This window comes from Lathyrus oleraceus, chromosome 7 (genome assembly GCF_024323335.1).
Source record: "Lathyrus oleraceus cultivar Zhongwan6 chromosome 7, CAAS_Psat_ZW6_1.0, whole genome shotgun sequence".
NCBI classification, from domain to species: domain Eukaryota; kingdom Viridiplantae; phylum Streptophyta; class Magnoliopsida; order Fabales; family Fabaceae; genus Lathyrus; species Lathyrus oleraceus.
Genome location: NC_066585.1, coordinates 160,824,679 through 160,835,178, shown reverse-complemented (window position 1 = coordinate 160,835,178; position 10,500 = coordinate 160,824,679). Strand labels below are relative to the sequence as shown.

At 35.4% G+C, this 10,500-nt stretch overlaps 1 protein-coding gene across 1 annotated transcript in view; it reads left to right on the top strand.

Annotated features, from left to right (window-relative positions):
* Positions 1–10,230: 10,230 nt before the first annotated feature.
* The window catches only part of LOC127107011 (chlorophyll a-b binding protein AB80, chloroplastic-like), a gene marked incomplete in the record, with an annotated part of 1,012 nt that continues 742 nt past the window's right edge, over positions 10,231–10,500 (top strand). Inside the window, 1 exon segment of the mRNA XM_051044299.1 lies at positions 10,231–10,500. Within this exon segment, the coding sequence (XP_050900256.1) occupies positions 10,358–10,500 (143 nt within the window).

Genomic DNA, 10,500 nt, shown 5'->3' with positions numbered 1-10,500 from the left:
CCTATAAAAGGTTATTTACTTCTTTGTTTTTCTCCAGTAGATTCGTCCTCACGTTTCCCCAGCAAGTCTATCCTTGAAATGTTCATCCTAACCGACGACGAATATTCTTCCTGTATGGTATTCTACCTAGTAAAGGTAGTCGTAATCCATTTTTTATCCCAGAGAGTCTATCCTTGATATGTTCACTCTAATCGGTGACAAACTTTCTATTCTTTATGGTCTTCTACCCAATAACTGGTAGATATAAATCATATTCTCCCCTCGGAGTCTATCCTTGATATGTTCATCTTAACCGATGACGGATATTCTCTCTCTTTGGTATTCTACCCAGTAACTGGTAGTCGTAATCCCTACTTGTCCCTGGCAGTCTATCCTTGATATATTTACCCTAAATAGTAACAAATATTCTTCCTTTGAGTTTATCCTTGACATTTTCACTTTAATCAGTGACATATACTCTCTCTTTGGTCTTCTTACCCAGTAACCGGTAGTAGATGATATATCTCCTTTTACTCATGTGTTGAAGTTTTTCTTCCCCAGTTGAGTTTGGTTTCGTATTTCTTAATGAAATCGAATCCCCTTTTGCATTGTTATTTCAGCTTTGTTCTGATTTACGCATTTTTCCAGCGGGTGTTTCTTGCTATATTGGTGTTATCCCGTTACATGCAGATTTCATTTTTTCCCTAGTCCGGGTCTTTCCACTGATTTATTTTTCATGGAAATCCTCTCGTGTCTCCCAACAGTTTTCAAGTCGTAGCCTAGCCTACGCATAGCTATATCCCCAAAGTCTTTGTCTCCTCAGTGAGTTTTCCTTATGGAATGCATTATGCTCCTGTGGACTTTTAGTCTCTCCAGATTCTTTTCCTTTGTGGCAATATATTCCCCACAAATATTATTTTAACATTCATATCATATGCATCATGAGGTCTCTTAGGGACCAAAATTTGTTTCTTGATGTTGCTATTTAAGTCGATTCTACTGAGTTGATACGAAGATTTTAACCTTCACATCCTTAGCTAGAATGTATTTAAATAGGGGCAACTGTAAGACCCTAATTTTTATCCTAAGATCCCTCATGCTATCTTATCATTTGCAGTGGCTTTGGGATCACAACTTGGCATCCTCCTTACCCCTCATGCTATCTTATCATTTACATTGGCTTTGGGATCACACCTTGGCATCCTCCTTACCCCTCATTCATTAGGTTTGCATTAGGAGAGATCACCAAGCACTATTTGAATGTATCAATCTTTATTTTCTTTTGTTTACTAACCAAAATGCCAAAAATATGTCTATGTGTAGCTTTGTTTCTTTTGTAGGTAGTGCGTGTGCCCACTTATGCCTCATCAAGCTCACAACTAGGGTTTGAGACTCTCAATGCAAAAAGAAAGTCAAGGAAATATTCACATTTTTTCTAAGCATCATATATGGATCCCCATGTTCTTTATTTGTCATTTAATCAAGAATTCATCAAGAGTTTAAAACTTGTTTGTCTTGGATGCCCTAATTCATTTGGGTATCTTGTGTAACTTCCTCAGTAAGTTTCCTCATCAATTGATCAAATATTTCAAGGGATATTTCATTATATATAATCTCAAGCATATATTATCCTCCATGAGTTCCAAAGATCAAAGGAACCTCAAGTTTTCCAGTTGGTTCAAAGAGGTTGACCAGAGAAAGTCAACTAGTAAAAACTGGGATTCCCTAGATCCTATCTCCTACACGTTTTGTTATATGAAAATGATTACAAGAGAAACATTACTATTTATGACATTCCAAATAACTTTCATGTTTACATAAAGATCTAGTTTTGCTTTGAAAGTTATTTTTTATGGTGAAAGATTATAGGTCATTTTGTCTGTATCCTAATTAGAAGGTCAACTTCCAAGGACCATAACTTGCTCAATATTTATGATATGAAGGACATCCAAGTTTCATGATCAATTTCAATATGTCTTCTCCAACTTTGATTCTTTTATAAATGTAAAATTCTACTTTTAAGGTCATGTTCCAAGAGGAAACATTATAGGTCATTTTGGGCCATTATCATTGAACAAACAATTTTCCTCAACTTCTAAAATCCATAACTCCCTCATGCCAAATCCAAATGATGTAAAATTTGTGACAAAATTAAATAGGAATTAAAGAGATAAAACTTTGGTTAAGAAACCATTTTCATTTGAAGCTCATAGAAAAAGTTATTCAAAGTGGAAGAAGTGGTCATTTGACTTTCTACTTAGAAAATTTTCAATCATGTTTGATTTCTCCAACTTCCACCTCAAAATTCATCATGATCCAAGTTCCAAATGAAAAAGTGTTCAAAATAAAAGTTGTTCCCCTTGATGTCACCTTTTCAAATCATCCAATATCACTTCATTTGGACAAGAATTGAGGGGCTTTCACATGGACAATATTGATCAAATGAAACTCATCCTATGACCAATTTGGGTTTTCTACTTTTCCTTCCATCTTCATATTCATCCCTATTATTTCCCAATCCATCATTGACCAATTATTTATTTAATGTCTAAATGCTAGTTGATTCATCAATGACCTTGTGTCAGATGAATCAACATAAGTCTGACTGAGATAGGTCTTTCCCATTTCTTTTAGTCTGTGGTATGTTTTAGGAGTTTGGTTCTTTGTACCAAATATCTAACATGCATTAACACCTATATTTTATTGCCCGACCTCAGATAATTGTGACTTATACATAAGTCCAATTACGATTGCTTAACATAGAGCTAAATTTGTCCCTCAAGGCATAACATTCTAGTAAGTGAGATTGTAAGTCTCTCATTCTTCATGGCATTGTGTGGAAACTTGACCTTTTTTCCATTCATTAGAGCTAGTGGCATACTTGTTGCTTTATTCAAGTTGAATCCCTTCTTATGGATGATGTCTTGGTTCAAGAATTCATACTTGTGAATGAATGGTTGACTTTTCTCCAAAGAATGACTTCATCAACTAAAACCCTTCACTAACATTTGACTAACCATTTAATAACCTTTTACTAATGTTGCTTTACTTTCAAGTCATTTACTTTATACACTTTAAATTTTAGTACCTTTATCATTCATTTCCATTTACATTTCATGCAAGATGTTTATGTTTCAAGTCCTTTTCACTTTGCTCATTTGAGCCATATCTTGTGATTGTATATATTGTTTGCTTGTCTTTATTTTATTTGTGGTCTTAGGACCTTAAAACACCTAATAACAACAAAAACCCTAAAAACATCTTGGTGGACTGTTGGATTTGATCTGAACTTTTAGACTTAGAATTAGGCAACATTCCATATGCTAAAGGACTTGGCCAATGCCACCATTTGAGACTGAGCTATCTTTGACAATGTCTTTCATCTGATGCAGGACCTTGAGTGCCCTTGATTCATCTGTTACTCTGTCTCTGTGTTTAATTGTTATATTGTTATTATTATTATCTATGTCTGATGATTGTTCTGAGTTGATCAAGAAATATTTCATATGATACATTGGAAGATATTGAAGACCGATAGCTATTGGAATGCTTGCTTGGATATTACGGTTATCTTTATTTGATGCCTTGGTCTTCATGTGGTTTTCTTGGATATTGTTTATGCTTGTTTCTTGTTAAAGTCCAAAGGAAAACGAGTTTCCATATGACATTCTTGTCTGTTGGATTGCATCCCATTGGTCAGATCTTTTCAACTCTTAACTTTTAATTTTTGTCTAGGATAATCTCTTTATCTTCTCCCACTTCTTTAATTTCAAACTCTCTCCCTCTTTTCAAAAACTTTCTTTGCTTGTGATTTCAAACTTAGACATGTTTTAATGGTTAGAAACCATGGTCTTAGGCCATTGAATTTTCAAACTTTTCCTTAATCAAATTTGTAAATAAACTTAACCATATTGACTTTAATTTCAAAAAGACAAAAAAACTAACAACCCCATTCAAATCTTTGGCCCTTTGTGCCTTTTCATTTAAACCTTTGCTAAAATTAATTCACCAACTTCTTTGAAATTTTAACCACGAACTAAGGGGTTTTGATCCCTCAATTTTATGTTGGTACGTATGGATAAGACCGAAGGTCTTGTCAAACACAAAAATATATTCAATGAATTATTTTCTCATCCCCCCACTTTATATTTTACCAAACATCATTTAGATCAAATCACTTGCACACAAAAAAGGGCTCCCTAGGAGTACCTAAAACACTTTGGATGCTAACACCTTCCCTCTATGTAACCAACCCCTTACCTATAATCTCTGGCATTTTATTAGTTTTGATTTGAAAACTTATTATCTTTGGGTTTTGTTCGTACTTTTGCCATTTTTCCTTTGGAAACAATAGAAGAGAGGTGGAGACTTTTGTTTTATTGATGTCGAGTTTATCCATAGCTTGATGGTCACAAATTTACCGCTACACCATGCAAGCTAACAACCTTTTCAGTGTACAACTCGACCAACTTCTGCAAAGGATAACTGGTCTTAATTAGAATGAAATAAGTTGATTTAGTAAATCTATCCACTATAACCCAAACCGGATCATCCCCTTTGGGATTATTACGCAAACTCGTCACAAAATCCATTGAAATGTTATCCCACTTCCACTCATGAATACTCACGGTTGCATCAGATTTGACGACTTCTAATGTTAAATCTTCGACGTATGGTAAGTCAAACACGCATAAACAAATTCAGCTATATCCCTCTTCATTCCTGGCCACCAAAATATTTTCTTCAAGTCTTGAAACATCTTAGTAGCACCAGGATGAATACTCAGACCACTCCTCTGACCTTCCTCATTAATACTCTTCTTAAGCTCTTACTCATCAGGTATGCAAACTCTACCTCTGAATCTCATCACACTATTCTAATCTATTCTGAAATCACCCCCTTTACCTTGATTGATCATCACTAACCTGTCAACCAATCACAAATCTGAATTCCGACCTTCTCTAATTTCTTCAAGAATACCACTAGTCAGCTTTAACATACCCGAATTTACACTATTAGGAGTCCTTTCACACAACAAACTCAAATCTCTGAATTGCTCGATTAACTTAAATTCTCGAACCATCAGTATCGACATATGCAACGACTTCCTACTCAAGGTATCAACTACGAGACTAGCTTTATCAGGATGGTAACTCAAGCCAAAATCATAATCCTTCAGAAATTCGAGCCACCTCATTTGCCTCATATCCAACTCTTTCTGATAGAATAAATGCTTCAAACTCTTGTAGTCACTGAACACTTCAAATATGGAACCAAATAGATAATTCCTCTAAATTTTTAACACGAACACCATGGCTACCAATTCTAGATCACGCGTATGATAATTTATCTCATGATCTTTCAACTGTCTAGAAGCATAAGCCATAACCTGATCATTCTGCATCAATACACCACATAGTCCCATCTTTCTTCTTAACTAACAGCACTGGCGATCCCCACGGCCAAACACTCATCGAACAAACTTCTTCTAAAGTAAATCCTCTAACTATTTTTTCAGCTCCCTTAGCTCTGAAGCATACATCCTATAAGGAGCCATCAACACAGGATTAGTACCTCATACTATAGCAAACTCCACCTCACGCTCTGGCGGAAAATCACTAATGCCATCTAGGAACACCTCAGGAAACTCACACACAATAGGTAAATCCGTAATCATTCTCTCGCTTCCCCCTCTCAAGGACGCAAACACCAAGAACACTTGAGCCCTCTCTCTCAAGGACATCTCTACCTGACTCACGGACATGAAGCTTGACTCCATACTCTCCCTGGATTCAAGAAACTTCACTGACTTATCAAAACAATTGATAACCACATTGTTGAACTCCAACCAATTCATTAGTAGAATAACATCAAGTTAACTTATAGGAAAACAAACCAAGTCAATCCCAAAATTCCTACCAAATATTGTCAACGGACAATTCAAACACACTAACAAAGTAGTCACTGAGCCATTAATTTGTTAGGGTTTCAATGACCATGCTACCCCTCATAGAATACACTTCCAAATTCAATCTTGACACACACTTTACATATATAAACGAATGCGTCGCACCCATATCAATAATAGTAATAAAGGGAATACTATTAATAAAGCACGTACCTCAAATCAAGTTATCAGATGCAGTAGTCTCTGCTCTCGACAAAGCAAAAACATTCCCTTCAGACTGATCCTTCTTAGGTTTCTCACATTATTTACTAATATGACATTGGTGTCCACAAATAAAGCAAGTTAGATTATTACTCCTACAATCATCAGGTCGGTGACTTGGCTTCCCACACTTGAAACAATTCACTGTTTTGCTCTTGCACTCAGAAACACGATGCCCAAACTGTCCACATTTGAAAAATCTCCCAGAAGTAGGATTCCTTCCCCCACTTAGCTCTTTCTCACATGTAGTCTTCTGATCATTATACAGTTTCCCATGACTCTGATCTTTCCCTTTCTTTCTAGTAAGACTCTTATAGTGAGCAAATTGGGCCCTATTATCGTCATCATATATCCTGGACTTATTTACCAACAAAGAAAATTGAAAGATCTCTTGATACCTAATACCTTGCTTGAACTCGGGATGCAACCCGCTCTCAAACTTGATACACTGAAATCCCTCAGCTACGAAACTATTGTAGTGTGTACAAAACTTTACTAGCTCTTCGAATTTAGCAATATATTCCATAACTGTCGAATTTCCTTGTTTCAGCTCAAGGAACTCGACCTCCTTCTTACCATGCACGTCCTCAGGAAAGTACTTCTCTAGAAAATGAGCTTTGAACACAACCCAAGTAATCTCAGTAGCTACAACCTCTAGTCTCTAATGCATATTATTCCACCAGTCTTCGGCCTCCTCTAACACCATATGAGTATCGAACTACACCTTATGAATTTCAGTGAAAGCCTCATTCAAAAAATCTTATCAATCTTTCTGAGCGATGCACGTGCATCCTCCAGATCATATCTGCCATTGAAGGTTGGCAGATTGTTTATCTGAAATTTCCCCATGCCACATAATTTATCGACAACTAGGTTCTGCTGAACCTGCAGTGCCTGAGCTACCGAATCCAAAGCATTAGCAATTGTTCGGTCGTTTCTTCTAGCCATTAATCAACATTACAAAAACCTGGCTGAATGCACTGACCTGCTGTGATACCATTATGTAACACCCTACTTCCCGACTCTACATATAATTAAAAAAAACATGTATAATACATGAATCCCTGAAAGTAGGATGCTACTTAAACATCGAGAAAACATACATGAACCACATAATTGAAAATTAAATCATTTGATAAGCAGCAAAAATTATAAATACTTGGCATTAAAATCCTCAACAACAACAAATTTGAAAAGTGCTTCAATATCCACATAAGGAAATATATGCAACATAAAATAAACAAAAAAAAGAATAGCTAGTTCCCCTCGTGTTACATATCAGAGCGACTCCAACTCTAGACTCGATTGACAAGTAACTAAAGAGGCACAACACTCTCTTCTACATCAAGCATCTACTCAGGCACCTGGTGTCTGTACTCTAGAGGGGCGTAAACACAACAATAACAAAATAGGGTGAGAATACATTCAAATAATAAACGGTGCACGAAACATCAGGATAGATTCACGCACTACAAAAAGACACATATATCAAACATGCACCACAAAATCATGTATTCACATCCCACCCACATCATAATCCAACTCACATAAATCCATACAAGAGTATTCAACAGTAATTAAACATCTTATTTGCACAATCTTTATGCAATGCAATACAACATCGACTCAACTCATGCATGCGGTACCAACTCAACATTTGGTTCTTCATACAAACCATGCCCCCTCTCTGAACCCCGAGCCCCCACTCTAAGCTTCAAGCCCCCACTTCGAGCTTGAGATAAGTCACTAATCCCCTCTCTGAACTCGTGACTCGTCTATTTCACAATAATGACAATATATGATACATGGCATATAACAATGCAATGACAACAACACAACCAATGAATACATCCTCACTCTTACTGTAAAAAATCATACCCCTACATCAACATAGTAATGAATACAACTCCATTCTGACTATAACCAAATATGCATCACCCGTAGTTCTCACTCTGAATTACTCATCTCATCAATTCATTAACAAGCATGTACAATAATTTACACAATATTATACTTGTATTTTCACCACATATACACACACATTAAACATATGTCCACAATTACACACAATACTCATTTACATATAATATTAATTAACAATGGTCGATTAATTACATAACTCAATGAACCAACTAATATTTGTCAAAACACACCAAACAGTAACCAAACATTGATCGCACAACAAAACCATACCAAAACCCCAACTCAGCAGGCCAAAACGCATCCACTGACACGATGCCCGTCATCACCCCAATCCCTCAACTATCACCCCTGTACGACCGGAAAGGCCCTACGCTTTCTTGGAGACCATGACGGTCTCCCCGTCAAATAGCTGATGCCCTTCAGCGTCTCAAAGCACATGACGACCAGGTCGTCTTGCAACTGACGCCCGTCACCCTGTTAACAAAAGTAAAAATGCGAGTTCTGCCATTGTAGAACCTTCAAAACCTCAATTCAATTCCTAAACATCCTCAAACAACCCATAATTGGTACATACATGATTAACACATATTAGCATGTTATTTCTCATTAATTTAACATGTTATTTCACTAATTAATCATCAAAAGCTAGAATTAGATTCATGTTATAGAACCCTCAATTTCATACCAAACATCATGCTTATGAACAGTTTAACATAGACAACAATCACCACATTTACATAGCACAAATTTCAATCAGTCAATTGTATAAAAACAGAATCACACTCATATAACTCATCAAATAACCAATCAAAAGAGAAAGAAAAAAAATCTATTGGATGTTAAGGGAGACCTCTCTACTCTTTCATGATTAAGGCACCCATAGATGAATAATCTCCCCTTACCTTGAAAATTCAGCAAAAGCAACCAAGTAAACTCTTTTATGGTTCTCCTTCCTTAAGCCCTAACTCTCTTCCAATGCTCTCTAACTCTTCTCTTTTCTCGCTACTGATAAAATGCTCTAAAACCCATATTTTCTATTTCTCTTAAAATATATAGTAATTTAATTAAATTTCTTTTAATTAAACTCTTGACCCAACTAAGCATAAGCTCTTCATTACTAACCACTCATTTTCTATAATTTTTACTTTTTATCCCAATCTTTACTATTGTCTCAATTTTTGTTAATTTACTTAATTAAATTCCACCAAAACTAATTAATTAAGCACAATTCACCACAAATGCTCACACAGGCCAACCACATCATATATCACGTAAAATAATTATTTAAATAAATAAATCAATTATATGAAAAAATTAATAAATTAAAAACTAATTAAGTCAGGGTGTTACAGAGTTCCCCAGACGCATGCTTTTTTATTGCTTTCAGCGTCATCATCTTGTAAAAGTTAATATGTCATGTCTAGCATGTAAACTGAATTTTTATTTTTGATTTGTAATGTTCCAGATATCAAGTAAGAAGTCTCTCTTGAGAAACAATAATCTATTATAAACCAATAGTTCTTTTTGCCCAGTGTGTATATATATATATATATATATATATATATATATATATGGGGTCCAAAATCTCTCTCCTATATAACAGAATTTACACATTGTAACTTAACAATAATGGCGTAAATAATAATAAGCATGATTGACTCAAACTTTGTGTAAACAATTAGTACTAGAATTAACCCTATAGTATTATATTTCAATAATCATGAATTAAAATTAACCAGTGCATGTGTAACCAACCATCAACTATTACTTGGTTCTTTTCACAATCTGTCTACCTTACCTCTATCTTCTTTATTACACTTGGTTCTTTTCTCAAATTTTGACTCGTGTTGATGTAATATTGGTTGAAATAGAAACTAAAACATGAATCTGTCCATAACAGTCACAATTTTTCTCAAATCTTGTGGCTCTCAAACACTGTATAAAACATGACAAATGTGGACCCAAAATAGAGAAAGCATAGCCCCATAAATTAAGCCTATTTTATGAAAAAAATAATATTATGTTGAGTCATATATCCATAAGAATCCCCACAGTCACACATGGAAGAGCAGCATTGGATACAAATGATATGAAGATTTTGATCCATGAACGGATTCTAGAATTGCAAAGAAAATCTCCAACTAGCCATAGCTTTAGATAACACACGATAAGAGCATCTGTATTATAAATACAGACTCATATTCATCTTACAAAATCACCATTGATAAGAATACAATTATCAAAAGCATAACAATCTTTTCAATTTCATTGCAATATACACACACGATGGCCGCATCATCATCATCATCCATGGCTCTCTCTTCTCCAACCTTGGCTGGCAAGCAACTCAAGCTGACCCCATCAAGCCAAGAATTGGGAGCTGCAAGGTTCACCATGAGGAAGTCTGCTACCACCAAGAAAGTAGCTTC